The sequence below is a fragment of the Heptranchias perlo genome, chromosome 20, assembly GCF_035084215.1.
Source record: "Heptranchias perlo isolate sHepPer1 chromosome 20, sHepPer1.hap1, whole genome shotgun sequence".
Classification (NCBI taxonomy): Eukaryota; Metazoa; Chordata; class Chondrichthyes; order Hexanchiformes; family Hexanchidae; genus Heptranchias; species Heptranchias perlo.
In genome coordinates, this window is record NC_090344.1 from 34,908,572 (window position 1) to 34,928,366 (window position 19,795).

The following is a 19,795-nucleotide window of genomic DNA, read 5'->3' on the forward strand; positions in this document are numbered from 1 at the left end:
GTTTAATGATGCCTCACCCCAGGTATCATCAGATGGGGTGAGGAGGAGGGGGAGGACAGAGATCTTCCACCCGGCGGGCGGGAGGAAGCGGCCAGCCTCTGCCACCAAGAAGGCCTGGCTCGAGGTGGCAGAGGGGGTCACCTGCGCAACCAACATATCGCCCACCTGCATACAGTGCAGGAGGCGCTCCAATGACCTCAGTAGGTCAGCCACAGTGAGAACACGAAGTCTTTCCCCGACACTCCATCTGCCACAACACTGCCCCAACCCCACATCTCCTTCGGCACCGCCAACACTACTCTGTCACATCACCCCTCATACCCACTCAAACCCCATCCTCATCTTACCTCCACCTACTCACCTCGCCAGCACTCATCTTGCCACTAACACGCGACCCAATCCTCATACGATCTCATGGCTCTATCCCATACTCACCCTCTCGTGCATCTCCCTCACGGCCAGCCTCACTCAACCTGCCACCACCTGTGCTGCAGCCACAGGGCATGCATCACATATGTGCAGTAGGCAGCGTAAGGCAAATGTTTTGTGAGCATGAAGGGGGTGCACAAGGGTGTCGGAGGGTTTGCCATGGGTGTTACCTATATTGAATTTCAGAGCAACAAACAGCACACATTATATTGGCACCACCACTGCCATGTCTCCGCGAATCCTGTCTGTTGTGTCCAATAATGCCCGCTCCTGGGTATCACTATGAGGACCCCCCATCGTGTTACTGCAGAGTAGGTGCAGGTGTATTTGCAGGGCTCTTCCGCGCAGACCACTGAGAGACATCGGCGGTGTAGCCGGCTGCACCCTGGAAGGATTCGGAGGAGAAGTTGTGGAGGGCAGTGGTGACTTTGACAGCGACAGGTAAGCACTTGGTGCTGGGGCCAGCCAGGAGCAGCTCGGCATGAAAGAGCCTGCAGATCTCCACGACTACATGTCGAGCGAATCTGCGCCTCCGTGTGCACTGCTGCTCGGAGAGGTCCGGGGAGCTTCGCCTCGGTCTGTGGACCATGTGGCGAGGGTAGTGCCCTCTGCGATGCGTCTCTCTCTGCGGTAGCCCTCCCTCCTGCTGTGCAGGTGGGCGTGCAACAACACCGTGTTGGGGGGCTCCACATCTCTGCGGCGGACCGCGTGGACTGCGAGGCTGCTGGGGCTGGTCATGCTGTTCGTCCTCCGAGGGTGTCCACGCACCACCCATCTGGCAGGTGTTGGTCTGAGGGGTTGTGCAGGGTAGGTGGGTGGTTCCTCGGACTGGGGCTGCGGTTTCGTGTCGGTCTGTCCTCTGGCTTGGTGGGGGGTGGTGGGGGGCAGGGGTTGCCCTATGTGACGCGGTGGCCTCCTGCGTGGGTGAGGGCTCTCCCCCGTGGAGTGCACCTTGGCACCTGCCACAGGCTGCTGGCTGCAACACGCCTGGTTGGAGAGAGACTGTTTCCCTCAGTGTGTGAAACAGTCTGCGATGCAGGTAAAATCCCACACTTCCTCTTTTGACAGCTGATTCAGCTCATTAACTGACCTCAACAAGCAAGGTAAGTACTCTCAAGTGGAACCCCGCTGGCTTTAATTGCCTGCGGGATTCCCACCAGCGGGGCTTGTGCGCGCAGCCCCGCACGTCAGCGCGGTACCCGGAAGTGGCCGGGATTTCGTCGTGATCCGGTCACGTGACCGGATATCGGGATTTTCGGGGCACCCCCGCTGGAAACCCGCCGGAAACCCGACGCGAAAATCGAGCCCTATAATTCAGGATAGGGTGACTGAACAACTCGAGAATTTTCAGTTAATCAGAGAGAGCCAGCATGGATTTGTGAAAGGTAGGTCGTGCCTGACAAACCTGACTGAATTTTTTGAAGAGGTGACTAAAGTCGTGGACAGGGGAATGTCAATGGATGTTATTTATATGGACTTCCAGAAGGCATTTGACAAGGTCCCACATAAGAGACTGTCAGCTAAGATAGAAGCCCATGGAATCGAGGGTAAAGTACGGACTTGGTTAGGAAGTTGGCTGAGCGAAAGGCGACAGAGAGTAGGGATAATGGGAAGGTACTCACATTGGCAGGATGTGACTAAAGTCCCGCAGGGATCTGTCTTGGGGCCTCAATTATTCACAATATTTATTACCGACTTAGATGAAGGCATAGAAAGACTCATATCTAAGTTTGCCGATGACACAAAGATTGGTGGCATTGTAAGCAGTGTAGATGAAAACATAAAATCACAAAGCGATATTGATAGATTAGGTGAATGGGCAAAACTGTGGCAAATGGAATTCAATGCAGACAAATGTGAGGTCATCCACTTTGGATCAAAAAAGGATAGAACAGGGTAATTTCTAAACGGTAAAAAGTTAAAAACAGTGGATGTCCAAAGGGACCGAGGGGTACAGGTACATAGATCATTGAAGTGGTCATGAACAGGTGCAGAAAATAATCAATAAGACTAATGGAATGCAGGCCTTTTTTTCTAGAGGACTGGAGTACAAGGGGGCAGAAGTTATGCTGCAGCTATACAAAACCCTGGTTAGACTGCTCCTGGAGTACTTTGAGCAGTTCTGGGCACCGTACCTTCGGAAGGACATATTGGCCTTGGAGGGAGTGCAGCATAGGTTTACTAGAATGATACCCGGACTTCAAGGGTTAAGTTATGAGGCGAGATTACACAAATTGGGGTTGTATTCTCTGGAGTTTAGAAGGTTAAGGGGTGATCTGATCGAAGTTTATAAGATATTAAGGGGAACAGATAGGGTGGATAAAGAGAAACTATTTCCGCTGGTTGGGGATTCTAGGAGTAGGGGGCACAGTCTAAAAATTAGAGCCAGACCTTTCAGGAGCGAGATTAGAAAACATTTCTACACACAAAGGGTGGTAGAAGTTTGGAACTCTCTTCCGCAAACGGCAATTGATACTAGCTCAATTGCTAAATTTAAATGTGAGATAGATAGCTTTTTGGCAACCAAAGGTATTAAAGGATATGGGCCAAAGGAGTTAGATCACAGATCAGTCATGATCTTATGAAATGGCAGAGCAGGCACGAGGTGCTGAATGGCCTACTCCTGTTCCTGTGTTCCTATATCAATCCGGCTGCATTCTGACCTCTACTTTCCTGGTTCTACACTTGCCGAGGCTCAGAGACTCGAGCCCAAAGAGTGCAGCAGCACGTCCCACAATGGTAACAATGGCCAGTGAAAATGCATTCATATTGCATAATGAATCAAGTGATCGGGATTGCAGAATTGCTAGGCTGACCAGAATGGGGTTGGTGACTCTGAATCACCCTCGACTGTGAGCGAGATTAGCAGAATTGTCAGTGCAAGTGTAACTGGAACACATGTTTGAAATCACCGCAGCAGCGGATCGTATCTTTTGTGTTCTGTGTTTTTGTGTCCTGGATAGTGCCCAATATGACTCGCTGCATGTGCAGAAAATTGCCCACCGCCAGGCATTTCATTTTGAGCACTCCATTCATAATTGACCGCCAAGGCTTTTAATTACATGTGGATTTTTCTGCTATCATGTCCAAATAAACTTTCCCTGTGAAAAAAAACAGGATTTCCCCACCCCCACCCCACCTCCATTCCCAAGTAAGTTGTCAAAATTGTGAAGCTTTACAAAACATTATTTCACAAGGGATCATCAAGGGAATAATTCAAAGGAGTGCTCAGGTGTTACAGTCTTGACAAGTAATCATTTGTCAGTGTTTAACCAGAAGAAAATTACTTTGGGGTACTAAAAATAGAACTGCAAGCTTTACTACATTTTAATGTTCAAAGGGACCTACATTTCTAGCTAGATTTTCAGGGCTTTTTATTCCACCATGACTCTACTTTAGAAATGCAACAAAATTCCTTTATATGCTTCTGTCTACGTCAGCAGTTTGTCCTTCCTTTTTTCATTAACATTCTCTCCTCCTCTCCTTAAGATGACTCTTTGCTGGGGTGCGTGTTCAGGTACCTCACAACAGGTGGCCATACTTGTGGACGATGAGTTTTGAGCAGGCTATTCGACCATGTTTGGAGGGAGGTAACACAATGCAGCTAGCCTGATCCCGGAAACAGAATCCATATAAACCTTTTAAAAAGGAAGTGGATAAATATTTGAAAAAGGGAAATTTAAACGGGCATGGAGAAAGGGTGGGGGAATAAGGCTAACTGGATATCTCTTTCAGAGAGCTGGCACAGGCATGATGGGCTGAATGGCCTCTTTCTGTGCTGCAAAATGATCCCACCCTCACTCAATATTCACATTCTAAGGGTAGGAGTCAATTCCAAGGATTGGGATCAGGAACGGGAGCCCTCTGTATTTTTCCCCTTCTTAACTCAGGAATATTGAGAACAATTGTCGACTTCCAGTACCACACAACTCAGGGCAGACTGGAAATTGAACCTGGGACCTTCCTGGACTGTGTGGTTCTGCTTCAGTGCCTTAATCAGTTACCACATTTGTATTATTCTTCAGTGAAAAAAAGAAAGGAAGGAACAAAGGAAAGGAAGGAAGAACAGGGGAAGGAGGGAGGGAAGGAAAGGGAGGGAAGAAAGAAAGGGAAGAAAGAAAAAAAAAGTCAGACCGACCTTCTCTCAGAGGTGAGAATGCTACCCGCTGAGCCACTGACACCAACTACCCTGTCAATTGTCAAAGTTGACAGCCGAGGATAAAGAAGCTGTTTTCATTTCAAAGGAACAGAAGGGATTAAAATCAAGAATCTTTCAATATTCTGCATTTCTGACTGTGGCTGAGATACATTCAGATGCAATGAACTGCATAAGCAGGTGGCTTCCAAATTAGAGCAAGACACTGTGTCACTCCAAGAGTTTGCCACGAAAAGCTGGGCAAACAAAAAGCCATTCTACTTTTCATGCATTGTAAATGACTATTTGTGCCGTGAAATGACAGTATATGAGTAATTTGAGACATGATGTGTGGTAAGTGTAGCATGCTGGGGAAGAACAGGTGACTTTGGACCTATGGTTCCCAAAGCTCTCCACCACTCCGCCTCATGTCTGGGTCTGTTATAGACTAATTATTAGAGATTGATTGCCATGATTAGTCAACAACTCCATTATCGTTGCATCATGCGGCGACCAGGGTGGTAGAAGGCCAACTTGATGGACCTTGGCCTTTTTTCATCTTGCAATTCCTATGTTCCTAAATCTGTGAATATCTTTGCTTCTAAAAATCACTGTAAATATATTCAAACATTGGCTTTGGTGTGAATGAAGTGGGTCTGGCATTGCATATATTCTGCCTTGCAGATAGGCACGAGGTGCAGTGGGAATCTCACGTAAATTCCAGTACGCACTATTACTGCTAAATAGGAAACGATTAGCCCTGGGCAATGCTAACTCAAAATGACAGCGAGACACACAAATCTCTGAGCGGCAGCAACGCAACTCGCTTACAGAAATTAACATTAGGCTGTTTGCCAAAGAAATCGGTGTTCGGAGAATCCTTAGCCATAACTCTGTCTATTAGAAAGTATCTCCAATGTGGAAAACATGAACCATTAAAAAAAAAACCTGCTTCATTCTCTGAACTTATGTCCTCCACAGAAAACAACAACAACATCAACTTGCATTTATATAGCGTCTTTAAGGTAGTAAAATGTCCCAAGGCATTTCACAGGAGCGTTATCAAACAAAATGAGAAAAGGAACTGAATTAATTGAAGAAAACAGGCTATGGACAGGGACTGATGCAAAAGGCTTTTACTAACACACAAAGAGCCACCAGGGTGTAACAAAAGAAGGCATCAAAAAAGGAAATTTCATTTGTCATTTTTTTCCAGAACTTCATAAGCTGAATAGAACTAAATTTAAATTGCATCATTAGAAACAATATAAAAGGTAACATGGGCTGGGGCAGCTTTTATGAAAAAAAAACTTTTGACAAAGGATTCTGATCACTTCACAAAGAATCTGATATCTCTAACACAACACAGGCAATGACTAAACAGGTGTACTGAATGTAAGCAACAAAATACTGGAGGAAGAGAAAGAGGAGACCAGTACACTTGCTGAATTTCTACACAGCATCAAGCATGCCATGAGTCATTGTCACTGCTTAGGCCCATGAAGATAACAATTGGCCAATCAAATATGACGATAACCAGGGCGGCGTTGGCACAGACTGCATGGGGGTCCCTGAAGTCAGGGAAATTTAACAATATGTTCAAATGTAAAACACTGTAAAATTAATTGTTGAATCTCAAACTACTCAGACTCCATGCAGCCACACAAAACATACAGGCCCACTGATAATCATTTCCATCCATATGCTGTCACTGCACCACAGTACAGGTGGAAGAGAAGGAAAGTGGGAAAGGAGGGGGGAGAGAGATGGAGGGGGAAGAGAGAGAGGTGGGAAAGCGAGAGGGAGAGGGGAAGGAGAGAGAGAGGAAGAGGGGAAGGAGAGAGCGAGGAAGAGGGAAAGGAGAGAGAGAGAGGGGAAGGAAGGAGAGTAAGGGGCGGAAGGGAGAGAAAGGGGCGGAAGGGAGAGAAAGGGGCGGAAGGGAGAGAAAGGGGCGGAAGGGAGAGAAAGGGGCGGAAGGGAGAGAAAGGGGCGGAAGGGAGAGAAAGGGGCGGAAGGGAGAGAAAGGGGCGGAAGGGAGAGAAAGGGGCGGAAGGGAGAGAAAGGGGCGGAAGGGAGAGAAAGGGGCGGAAGGGAGAGAAAGAGAGGAAAGAGGGAGAGAGACAGTGGAGGAGAGAGGAAGAGAGGCGGAGACGGGAGGGGGAGCGAGGCGGAGACGGGAGGGGGAGCGAGGCGGAGACGGGAGGGGGAGCGAGGCGGAGACGGGAGGGGGAGCGAGGCGGAGACGGGAGGGGGAGCGAGGCGGAGACGGGAGGGGGAGCGAGGCGGAGACGGGAGGGGGAGCGAGGCGGAGACGGGAGGGGGAGCGAGGCGGAGACGGGAGGGGGAGCGAGGCGGAGACGGGAGGGGGAGCGAGGCGGAGACGGGGTGGGGCGGCGAGCGAGTCGGGGGGCGGCGACGAGTCGGGGGGCGGCGGCGAGACGGGAGGGCGAGCGAGTCGGGGGGCGGCGAGACAGGGGGAGGGGAGCGAGACGGGGGGCGGCGAGCGAGACGGGGGCGGCGAGCGAGACGGGGGCGGCGAGCGAGACGGGGTGGGGCAGCAAGACGGGAGGGCGAGCGAGTCGGGGGGCGGCGAGACGGGGGGAGGGGAGCGAGACGGGGTGGGGTGGCGTGACAGGGGGCGAGCGAGACAGAGGGGAGCGTGCGGGTGTTATCATCTTAAATGTTAGCACACACACTGATAAAACAATCTTATGACAGAACCACTGAATATGACCATACCTGACCTCCAGCTGGTTGGAATCTGGACAGTACAGAGGTCATCTGAGGACTCATCCGTTGACGTGCCAATGAAGTCAAAGTTGAGGCAGTTGTGAGCCAGTTTTAGAAGCTGCATTAGGAGACCGTGCTGGCTTTCGTCATTCAGATTCAAGCTCTTTCCAGATGCCTACAAGAAAATGCACACCATTACTACCAATCCAAATAACAGCAGAAGTGCCAACAGCAGGAGCAGGGACAGCCGACGGCAGTGCGTGCACTTTTCAATTATCAGCCACAGTGCTGTCACTGGCATTTCAGTAAAGTATAAGACGGCCTGTGTCAAATTTTCAACCTAGACACCTGAACTGTGAGAAAACACTGTGAAATTCATAAAATTAGTAAATTTCTGTGGGGCTGCTGACTATGTTTTTTTTTGTTATGTAGACTTGCCCACAATGGGTGAGTTTTATCATTTCTGACTGTATGGGTTCTAAGTAATGGTGCAGTAAGGGGTGCTCTCCTGAGGCTACTCGGTTGGATCAGATTAGCAGCTTTTTGCACTGCCTTTGGGTCAATGCTGTTGCATTGCATTAATATCATTGAGTGGATTCAGGGCAGTGGTCACAGCACTGTCTTGTCCACCTGCGCCATTGCTCAATTTGTGGCTTTACGTTTCTGGCTGGCAAGTACTCCTGATGTTGGGAAAAGGCCCAAGCAAGCCAGCAGTGTAAAAACCACTGGTAGGGAATGGGCTGAGAGCGAAGTGGCGGAGAACGGCATCTGGAGTCACTTGCTTACGCTCGCTTTTGCAGGCATTTTTGCTCTAGAGGTTGCTTAGAAACCCACCTCGCGTGGCAGGTACCAAGGCACCACATTTAAAACACGTACCTGCTTTAGTAAATTGCACGAGAGTGTGAAGATATCAAACAGTGATGTGTCTCTAAATGACGACGCAATTTTCCTATGTTTTGTCAGCGGGTGTGTAGTGTCAGCCTAGCGAGAAAGAAACAAAATCATCAACCCATATGTTTTGTCCACATTCACAAGTAAAAAGACATGATGATAAATAACATTCACAAATCATTAAAAGTAGCAACACAGGTTAACAAGGCTATAAAAAATGCAAACAAAGCACCGGGACTCATTTCTAGAGGAATAGAATTGAAAAGAAGAGAGGTTATGTTAAACTTCTATCGAATCTTGGTTAGACCACACTTGGAGTACTGTGTATAATTCTGATCTCCATATTATAAAATGGATATCGAGGCACTGAAGAAAGTGAAAAAGTGGTTTACAAGAATGATACCAGAACTGAGAGGTTATGCCTATCAGGAAAGACTGAACAGACTGGGGCTCTTTCGAAAAGAGAAAGCTGAGGGGTGACTTAAAATTATGAACAGGTTTGATAGGGTAGACTTGTGGGGGAGTCCAAAATTAGGGGCCATAAATATAAGATAGTCACTAATAAATCCAATAAGGAATTCAGGAGAAACTTCACCCAGAGAGTGGTGAGAATGTGGAATTCGCTACCACATGGAGTAGTTGAGCCGAATAGCATAGATGCATTTAAGGGGAAGCTAAATAAGTACATGAGGGAGAGAGGAATAGAAGGGGGTCCTGATAGGATTAGATGAAGTAGGGTAGGAGGAGGCTTGTGTGGAACATAAACACCGGTATAGACTAGTTGGGCCGAATGACCTGTTTCTGTGCTGTAAATACTATGTAATTCTATGTAAAAGTTTTAACTGCCTCAGTGCCAAGTAACACAAGCCTCATATTGCAGAGGCTGGACCTGGCAGCGGTAACACCTTGCTGGGGGGTTTCTCAAACTGACAGTAGACACCCCCTATAGAGAGGTGAGATGTAAGTGGGGAGTATTAAAGGACCTTCTCTACCCTTCAGATACCAAGTTAAAAAGCAAAATAAAACACAAAAGTCCAAAGGCTAAACATATGGCAACCCCGAATAGGCTAAGTAAATAATTTGTATTCTGCTACGAAGACTGCCCTCTCAGACTGACGCGCAGGATTATAAAGTGCATTTCTTAGCCCTCTGAGTATGAGGGCAGAAAACATCGCATTTCAATTTTGCAAAGTACTAATATATTACATATATAATGCCCAGTGATGCCCTACTGCCATTGTAAATGACATTTACCTCACAAACACTTTTGTTGTTCAGAGTGGAGTTACCCAAGGTTATGGGTTGGAGCTGCTCTTATTTAAGGAAAAAAAAATCCCAAGCAAAAACATAAATCAGGAAAAGTAACATAAAAGAGTCTGTGTCACACTGTGGGGTGAATGCTGTGATCGTACGCTCCCAGCAGGGAGCTATGCTCACACAAAGTGCAGGCCTAACAATTGGGGCTACAATGTTGTAGGCCTGATTTTCTGACACATACTTTTGAAGGCATTTTCCCCACTGGAAATATAGAATTTACCCTTATATACCTGACAGCGATACTGTGGTGCTACTAAACTGAAGTACAAGTTTGCAACAGTCAGAAAATAAAACAAATCAACATCAGTCAATCATATAAAACAGACAGATATTTTAGTGCAAGTCTTAACAAGGCCCAGGACAAGGCGGCTGCGCGAGGCCCAGGCCGAGGAGGCCAGGCGAGGCCCAGGCCGAGGAGGCCGCGTGAGGCCCAGGCCGAGGAGGCCACACAAAACCAGGAGGGGTAGTCATGACAGGATGTCAAGTCATGGAATTAGTGCTAGAGAAGGTACAACTTTCAGGGCAATAAATGGGAATGAGAGGCTAATTTTTAAATAAAATGATCAGTTGCTTCAAAAATTGCCGTGTGCAGAACATAACGGGCACACAAGTACAAAACATAGGCAGGGAGGAAATGGACCAAATGAGGAAATAAGACACTTACTTCACTGAAGTATGTTGTGGCACTTACTTGGTTTATTTCATTTGTTAACTGAGAAAGAATCATTACTCCTATAATGCAGTGCTCAACGCTGTCCTGGGGAGAAGAAGCACATAAACAATGTGGTTGTTTAGTTTCTCTTCCCATATTATTCCCAAAGCAAATTAGCCACGATTATTAACAACTGATCTGTTAATCCTTTGGGATTTAAGGCTCATTAATACAGTGGCAACTCCGCCTCCTCCAAATGGAAGTTAAACTGAGCTGCCAGTCAAGCTGATGCGGGAGATTTACATTACAGGATATAAACATGCTGCATTCCAGATTAACACAAGATCAGAATGGGCTTCGTGGCCATTTAGACTGAACAATAGCCTCAGTGTTTGGCCTCATTCACTCAGCAAGCCTGCTCTTTGGATCCAGGTACAACTGTTACTTTGGAAAAGATAAATGGATAAAGAATTTCCTATCAGGTTTTCTCTCCTCTTTTCCTGATGTCATTGGCTCCTGCTGGAGTATAATTCCAGAGGTGCCCTCACTTACCGAGCCCATGTGTCCATGCCTCATGATAGAGTAGATAGGGAGAAACTGTTTCCACTGGTAGGAGGTCACAGATTTAAAATAATTGGCAAAAAAGATAGGGAGAAAATGAGGAGAATTGTTATGATCTGCAATGCACTGCCTGAAAGGGCGGTGGAAACAGATTCAATAGTAACTTTCAGAAGGGAATTGGATCTCTACTTAAAAAGGAAATATTTGTAGGGCTATGGGGAAAGAGCAGGGGAGTGGGACTAATTGGGAGCTCTTTCAGAGAACCAGCACAGGCACGATGGGCCGAATGGCTTACTTCCGTGCTGTATGATTCTAAGTGTAGATGGTAAGTGTTAAGAGGCTATCTGATCACTGCCTAAAAGAGATGGGGGGAGGAGCAGAGAGAGGAAGGACATCACAGCTAAGGGTGATTCTGTCCTCCTTCGCCATCTGCGTGCACACTCTTTCCAGTACAGGTCACTGTATCATTGATCAGAAGAAGAAATCCTGGCCGATTCTCCTCTCTATAGCCCAAAGGCACTGAAGCCAATTGTAGCATCCCAACTGAGGTCAACTAAGTCAGCATAGGAACAGGAGGAGGCCATTCAGCCCCTCGAGTCTGCTCCGCCATTCAATTAGATCATGGCTGATGTGTACCTTAACTCCATCTACCAACCTTGGTTCCGTATCTCTTAATACCTAGCACAGTTCAGGGACTGAACCTGGGACCTTTTGAGTCTACATAGCTCACAACATACTGCCATCACCAACTGAACTGGGGGGGGGGGGGGGGGGTGGTGGTGGTGGTGTCAGACAAATGCTTTTAAACTTTATTTTGTACAGTGCTGCTCTCCAAGAGAAATACATGCACTCAGGATGATTACCAGTACTAAACGGAAAACATAAAAATAAATTTGAACTTGAGCTACTTTCTGAAGCAAGAATAAAATTTTATCCCAGAATAAAGCACAGTTAGCAAAGCTGCAGGCATCCCCTACCTGCAAGAATCTCGTGACATCTGCAATGACATTCCTGAACACGTACTCATCCTTCTGGCAGTCAAACCAGCCCAGTTTGGTGATTCTGGCAAACAGCTGGATGAGAGCTTGTGTTACAAAGTTTGCCAGCTTCGGCCTGGTCGCCAGGTAATTCAAGACATAGTTTCCTAATCCCAAAAAAAGGAAAACAAATTAAATGCTGCAACATCCATGAAAACTGAAATGGATATGACCCGATTTGAAGAAAGAACGAACTTGCATTTATATAGTGCCTTCCACATCCTCAGTACGTCCCAAGGTGCTTCACAGCCAATTAATTAATTTTTGAAGTGTGATCACAGTTATTTTACAGGGAAATGCAACAGCGAATTTATGCACAGCAAGGTTCCACAAATAAATAACCAATTAATCTGCTTTGGCAGTTAGTTAAGGGCTAAATGTTGGTCAGGACTCGGGCGAACTCCCTGTCTCTTATTTGAACAGTGCCATGGGATCTTTTACGCCCACCTCTACAGGCAGACTGAGCCTTAGTTTGTCTGAAAAACAACACCCCCGACAGTGCAGTCCTCCCTCAGTAATGCACCGAAGTGCTAATATAGACTATGTGCCTAGGAGTATGTCAATATTTGCAGAGTGCCCCCAGGAGTGTATCGATATTTGCAGAGTGCCGCCAGGAGTGTATCGATATTTGCAGTGTCCCCAGAAGTGTATCGATATTTGCAGAGTGTCCCCAGAAGTGTATCGATATTTGCAGTGTCCCCAGGAGTGTATCGATATTTGCAGAGTGCCCCCAGGAGTATATCGATATTTGCAGTGTCCCCATGAGTGTATCGATATTTGCAGAGTGCCCCCAGGAGTGTATCGATATTTGCAGAGTGCCCCCAGGAGTGTATCGATATTTGCAGAGTGTCCCCAGAAGTGTATCGATATTTGCAGTGTCCCCAGGAGTGTATCGATATTTGCAGAGTGTCCCCAGGAGTGTGTCGATATTTGCAGAGTGTCCCCAGGAGTGTATCGATATTTGCAGAGTGCCCCCAGGAGTGTGTCGATATTTGCAGAGTGTCCCCAGGAGTGTGTCGATATTTGCAGAGTGTCCCCAGGAGTGTATCGATATTTGCAGAGTGCCCCCAGGAGTGTGTCGATATTTGCAGAGTGTCCCCAGGAGTGTATCGATATTTGCAGAGTGCCCCCAGGAGTATATCGATATTTGCAGTGTCCCCATGAGTGTATCGATATTTGCAGAGTGCCCCCAGGAGTGTATCGATATTTGCAGAGTGTCCCCAGGAGTGTATCGATATTTGCAGAGTGTCCCCAGGAGTGTATCGATATTTGCAGAGTGTCCCCAGGAGTGTATCGATATTTGCAGTGTCCCCAGGAGTGTATCGATATTTGCAGAGTGCCCCCAGGAGTGTAGCGATATTTGCAGAGTGTCCCCAGGAGTGTATCGATATTTGCAGAGTGCCCCCAGGAGTATATCGATATTTGCAGTGTCCCCATGAGTGTATCGATATTTGCAGAGTGCCCCCAGGAGTGTATCGATATTTGCAGAGTGTCCCCAGGAGTGTATCGATATTTGCAGAGTGTCCCCAGGAGTGTATCGATATTTGCAGAGTGTCCCCAGGAGTGTATCGATATTTGCAGTGTCCCCAGGAGTGTATCGATATTTGCAGAGTGCCCCCAGGAGTGTAGCGATATTTGCAGAGTGTCCCCAGGAGTGTATCGATATTTGCAGAGTGTCCCCAGGAGTGTATCGATATTTGCAGTGTCCCCAGCAGTGTATCGATATTTGCAGAGTGTCCCCAGGAGTGTATTGGTATTTGCAGAGTGTCCCCAGGAGTGTGTCGATATTTGCAGTGTCCCCAGGAGTGTGTCGATATTTGCATAGAGTTCCCAGGAGTCTATCAGCGTTTGTATAAAGTGCTCAGGAGTGTGTCAGTATTTGTAAGGGGGCCCAGGAGTTTGTCAGTATTTGTAAGGGGGCCCAGGAGTGTGTCAGTATTTGTAAGGGAGCCCAGGAATGTGTCAGTATTTGTAAGGGGGCCCAGGAGTGTGTCAGTATTTGTAAGGGGGCCCAGGAGTGTGTCAGTATTTGTAAGGGGGCCCAGGAGTGTGTTAGTATTTGTAAGGGGGCCCAGGAGTGTGTTAGTATTTGTAAGGGGGCCCAGGAGTGCGTCAGTATTTGTAAGGGGGCCCAGGAGTGTGTCAGAATTTGTAAGGGGGCCCAGGAGTGCGTCAGTATTTGTAGAGAGCGCCCAGAAGTGCGTCAGTATTTGTAAGGGGACCCAGGAGTGTGTCAGTATTTGTAAGGGGGCCCAGGAGTGTGTTAGTATTTGTAAGGGGGCCCAGGAGTGTGTTAGTATTTGTAAGGGGGCCCAGGAGTGTGTTAGTATTTGTAAGGGGGCCCAGGAGTGTGTCAGTATTTGTAAGGGGGACCAGGAGTGCGTCAGTATTTGTAGAGAGCGCCCAGAAGTGTGCCAGTATTTGAAGAGAGCGCCCAGGAGTGCATTAGTATTTGTAAAGAGTGCCCAGAAGTGTGTCAGTTCATGTAAAGAGTGCCCAGGAGCGTGTTAGTATTGGCAGGGGTATCTATTAGTGTGTCAGTATTTGCAGGGGATCCCCGATAGCAAGTTGCCCCAGGAGAGTGTCAATATTGGCAGGGCCCTCAGAAGTGTGTCAATATTGGTATAACATGGACAGACTTCAGACTCCTCTCCCCCACCCATATAGAAATGTTTAAATGAAAGAACAGAGTTACAGGGCTTCTAAGTGTCCCTAAAGAAAAGCTAGGAAAAAGAAACTCGTACTTACGTATGTCAATGCGCTGTTCTAAAGGCAGAGGGTTGTTTGTTCGCGACACAAGCTTTGTAAGGCAGGTTGCCGCCAGCAACTGTGAATATGATGACTGGGGAATAATAATAATAATAAAAAAAGATTTTTTAAAAGGCAACGGATCCGTAGATCTTTACACCAGAGGCAATAAACTAACATTGTGCAGAATATCGCTGCTTATTTTCTTTCGTGACAAGTATTTAATAGATGAAGATACTATGTTTGTTACATCAAGGTTCTGCCCCGGGAGTTAAAGTTTTCAGTAATATCCAGAGTTCAAGGCATACGTTGATGTGTACAATTTCAGCTTTCATTTCAAAACAGTAATTGTTTTGCTTCTAAATCAGGACACCAATATCTGTTAGTATCCACAGAGATATAAGCATGTTAACAGGAACATGGGTTTAAGCTTTATATCTGGTCCCCAAGGCTCCATGGTACGTACATATACAGTCCACGAAGAACCTGGACACCCTTGATTTAGATTGCTGGCTGCACTGATCCATACGCAATATACATACCAGTGCAGCAAGGTGAAGAACCTATGCATGGCTGAGGTCCCAGGAGTATGGTTAATACCACTGCATGTGAAGTTCATGAGAAATAGGGTGAGAACAACCAGCTCCTTGCTCAGACACGAGTGTCCTCTGATGACTGTGTAAGTCAGAGAAACATCATACATTTAGAATCATAGAAAGGTTACAGCACGGAAGGAGGCCATTCGGCCCATCGAGTCCACACCAGCTCTATGCAAGAGCAATCCAGCTAGTCCCACTCCTCCGTCCTTTCCCCGTAGCCCTGCAAATTTTTTACTTTCAAGTCCTTATCCAGTTCCCTTTTGAAGGCCATGATTACATCTGCCTCCACCACCCCCTCAGGCAGTGCATTCCAGATCTTAACCACACGTTGAGTAAAAAAGTTTTTCTTCATGTCACCTTTGGTTCTTTTGCCAATCACCTTAAATCTAAGTCCTCTGGTTCTTGACCCTTCCGTCAATGGGAACAGTTTCTCTCTATCTACGCTGTCTAGACCCTTCATGATTTTGAATATCTCTATCAAATCTCCTCGCAACCTTCGCTGTTCCAAGGAGAACAACCCCAGCTTCTCCAGTCTATCCACGTAACTGAAGTCCCTCATCCCTGGAATCATTCCAGTAAATCTCTTCTGCACCCTTTCTAAGGCCTTTGCATCTTTCCTGAAGTGTGGTGCCCAGAACTGGACACAATACTCCAATTGTGGCCGAACCAGTGTTTTATAAAGGTTCATCATGACTTCCATACTTTAGGCTTGTATACTGGTGAGTTACTTCCAGTGCTGGTATGCATTGAATTGAGCATAAACGGTATATCCAGCTCCAGCTCAGATCCTGGTTGGACCATGGTTGTGGTTGCCAATGTCCAGTTTGGATTTATATCTGAACCGCACCAATGCAGAGGCAACATGGAAAAATTGTTAGGATGAAACAGAGAGTCATTCTTCTCAATCTTGCTCTAATTAGAGCACAGGAGAGGGTACTTTCCTGGGTATTACAATTGCTTTACCCAATTACTTGTACTCTCCACAGCAGAATGAACTCTAGCTTTGAAAGCTGGGTCCTCAACGAAGTCCTTCTTGGAAGTTTGGGGAAGAAAAGGTGCTCCCTGTTCAAAACTGATTGCAATCCATTTCTTCGTCTTCGACCCTTTTTGGTTTCAGTGAAGGATAAAAGTCTACACACCATATTGCCTTTTGAACTCTGGAGCAGATTCTATATTTAGCAAGAAGTCAGTAATACAAACAATGTCCTGAATGACACCTTCACAGGCTGAAACAAAAGAGCATCCCCACATAAGGATTGAGTACTATTAGTCCGCTAACAATTCTAACCTCTACAGATTCTTTGACGGCCCGAGGACCTAGTAGAAAGAAATCTTTCTCTGCTAATCAGCAACACACAACAGCTTACAAGTAGCGTAAGAGAAAAAGACCAGAAGATGGCGACCATTGTCGAGGACCAAATTAATTCTCACTTGGAGAAGCATGGGTTAATAAGGGACAGCCAGCACAGATTTGTTAAAGGCAAATCGTTTCTGACTAACCTGATTGAGTTCTTTGATGAAGTAATAGAGAAGGTTGATGAAGGTAGTGCAGTAGATGTTGTATATTCGGACTTTCTAAAGACATTTGATAAAGTACCACCACAGACTTAATTGGAAAATAGAAACACATGGTATGAAAGGGACGATGGTAACTTGGGTGCGTAATTGGCTAAGGGACGGGGGAAAATAGTATTGCTGAACGGATGTTTTTCTGACTGGTGAGAAGTATGCAGTGGGGTCCCCCACGGGTTGGTATTAGGACCATTGCTTTTCTGATTATATATAACTGACCTGGAATTGGGTATAGGGAGTATAATTTCAAAGTCTGTGGGTGATACAAAACTTGACAACATAGTAAATAGTGAGCAGGATAGTAGCAGACTTGAGGAGGACATAGGCAGACTGGTGAAATGGGCAGACACATGGCAGATGCAATTTAATACACTTTGGGAGGAACAACATGAAGAAGCAGTATAACCTAAATGGTACTATTTTGAGAGGGGGTGAAAGAGCAGAGGGGCCTGGGTGTACAAATCTTTGAAGGTGGCAGGGCAAGTTGATAAAGCTGTTAAGACAGCATATGGGATACTTGGCTTTGTAAATAGGGGCACAGAATACAAAAACAAGGAAGTCGTGCTAAACCTTTACAAATCACTAGTTAGGCCTCAGCTGGAGAGCTGTCCAATTCTAGGCACCACACTTTAGGAAGGATGTCAAGGCCTTGGAGAGGGTACAGGGAAGGTTTACCAAGACGATGAGGGACTTTAGTTATGTTGAGAGATTGAAGAAGCTGGGATTGTTCTCCTTAGAGCAGAGAGGGTTAAGGGGAGACCTAATAGAGGTGTTCAAAATTATGAGGGGTTTTGATAGAGCAAGCAGGAAGAAACTGTTTCCTTTGGCAAGTGGGTCGGTAACCAGAGGTCATAGATTTAAAATAATTAGCAAAAGAACTAGAGGGAAAATTACAGGAGAATTTTTTTCACACAAAGGGTTGTTAAGAACTGGAACGCACTACCTGAAAGGGAGGTGGAAGCAGATTCCATAGGAACTTTCAAAAGGTAATTGGACTTGTATGTGAAGAGGACTAATTTGCAGGGTAATGGGGAAAGAGCTGAGATGTGGGACTAAATTAGACAGCTCTTTCAAAGAGCCGGCACAGGCACGACGCCCGAATGGCCTCCTTTAGTGCTGTAAGAGAGTCAACGATTCCGTTCAAAAGTCTCAATCAAACAACGGTCTCTCTCTTATTTTCTTCGTTGGCCAAGTGACCCACTCATGAACCTGGCATGTAGAGTGAAATCAAGAGGAATCCATCTCAACAATCTTCCTCCATCACACACCCCCCCCTCCCCCACCCCAGCTCTCAAACGTTGAGACATACTCATCCGCACAAAGGAGAGGGGAAAAAAATAATCCAACAATCAACAGTAACCTTATCGCTCAGGAGGATGGAAAGCAGCTATGAAGCTCACAGATGTTTTTTATCAAACAACATCTGCCAGATTAATTCTCTATGAAATGGTTTTGCACAGCTAGCTAAATTTTTTAAAAATGTAACGTGATCTAAGTACCAAATTACCTGGATTCTTTTGAATCCAGGTAGAAACAATGTGATTCATAGCCAAATAAACAATATTCTGCAATTATGTGCATTTTAATGAATCAGAACACTAAGTATTGACAATGTCTTTCGTACGTGATCTTCTTACAAAAGAAAATTGCACAATGAATTTCAATCTTGAAGGTGTACAAGACGTTAAGTGGCTGAGGGACTAACATGCCGTTAATGCTTAAAATTCATAATATATACACAGCCTGTACAAACCCTCGTCCCAGTATAAAAATTATTGTTAGCCAACAATGACTTTGTTCTTATCAACTGCATTACTGGGAGCCCAGCGGCACACAACTGTAAAGCAACAGAAACTGAGGCATTCATTGATATGTTTAAAAAGGAACTGGATCAATACCTACCAAGAAAGGCGACTGAAGTGTATAGAGATTTTAATTTGGTTCACGTCAGAGTTAAGGAGAGAGTGTAGAGATCTGGGGGGTAGAGAAGAGTCCATGACTGAGGTAGTCATGAATGAACGAAGTGGGGCGATTGGCCCATTTCACAATCCAAGCTTTCTTATGCCATTTTGTATTTCCATGCCATTTTAACTGTCTACAAAATACCGCCAGAAAAAGTACTTAACAGCCGATGGTACTTACACTTCCTCTCTCTAAGAGCAGTTGGCATTTGCTCAGACAGTCCGGGCTGTTGGTGAATTCAACCAGGGCCTTTTCCGCCTGCAACCTTGTGGATGTGTCAGTGGTTTCATAGAGCTGTTTACACAGTATCTCTAGCTGGGCTAAGCTCTGCAATGATAAATAATGTGCTGGTTATTGAAACACACTGTAAACTGCGGCCAGTTTTATATTACTTTCAACTCCAGAACTTACAGGGTGAGAGATTGAGGTTAGAGGGTCATTTCTACACAAAGAAAGCAAAAGCAAGACTTCCAATTATATAGCACCTTTCATGACCTCAGGATGTTCCAAAATGCTTTACAGCCAATTAAGTACTTTTGAAGTGTAGTTACTGTTGTAACATAGGAAACGTGGCAGCCAATTTGCGCAAAGCAAGGTGCCACAAACAGCAATGTGATAATGACCAGATGATCGGTTTTAGTGATGTTGGTTCAGGGATAAATATTGGCCAGGATACCGGGGAGAACTTCCCTGCTCTTCTTCGATAGTGCCAAGGGATCTTTTACATCTACCTGAGAGGGCAGACAGGGCCTCGGTTTAACATCTCATCTGAAAGACGACACCTTTGACAGTGCAGCACTCCCTCACTGGGAGTGTCAGCCAAGTCTCTGGAGTGGGACGTGAACCCACAACTTTCTGACTTAGAGGCGAGAGTGCTACCCACTGAGCCACGGCTGGCACCTAACAAGTAAAATAGCTATGTAACTCAGAAACTAGAGTGTTTGAAGGACTTGCCACCAACTTCACCAGTGGAAATAAAACCTACATCACAAAAAAATCTGTGATGTGCATGGTTATGAAAAGATACACTGCTGGTTTGTTAAACTTTTCTATTGTGGTGAAGGAAGGAAGCAAAGCACATGGAAATGCCCCTGCTTCACTGAGAGCTCATAAGCATGAGGATAGCTCTTTTTTAAACTTGCACAGATCAATTAGAATACAG

General features: G+C 46.1%; 1 protein-coding gene across 1 annotated transcript in view; it reads right to left on the reverse strand.

Annotated features, from left to right (window-relative positions):
* The window catches only part of xpo7 (exportin 7), a 113,147-nt gene that overhangs the window by 62,254 nt on the left and 31,098 nt on the right, over positions 1–19,795 (reverse strand). Inside the window, exons 2-7 of the mRNA XM_068000994.1 lie at positions 18,814–18,960; positions 14,501–14,594; positions 11,693–11,859; positions 10,194–10,259; positions 8,171–8,275; positions 7,304–7,469 (exon numbers count right to left, since the gene is read on the reverse strand). Of these exons, the coding sequence (XP_067857095.1) occupies positions 7,304–7,469; positions 8,171–8,275; positions 10,194–10,259; positions 11,693–11,859; positions 14,501–14,594; positions 18,814–18,960 (745 nt within the window). The remainder of the gene's footprint in view (positions 1–7,303; positions 7,470–8,170; positions 8,276–10,193; positions 10,260–11,692; positions 11,860–14,500; positions 14,595–18,813; positions 18,961–19,795) is intronic.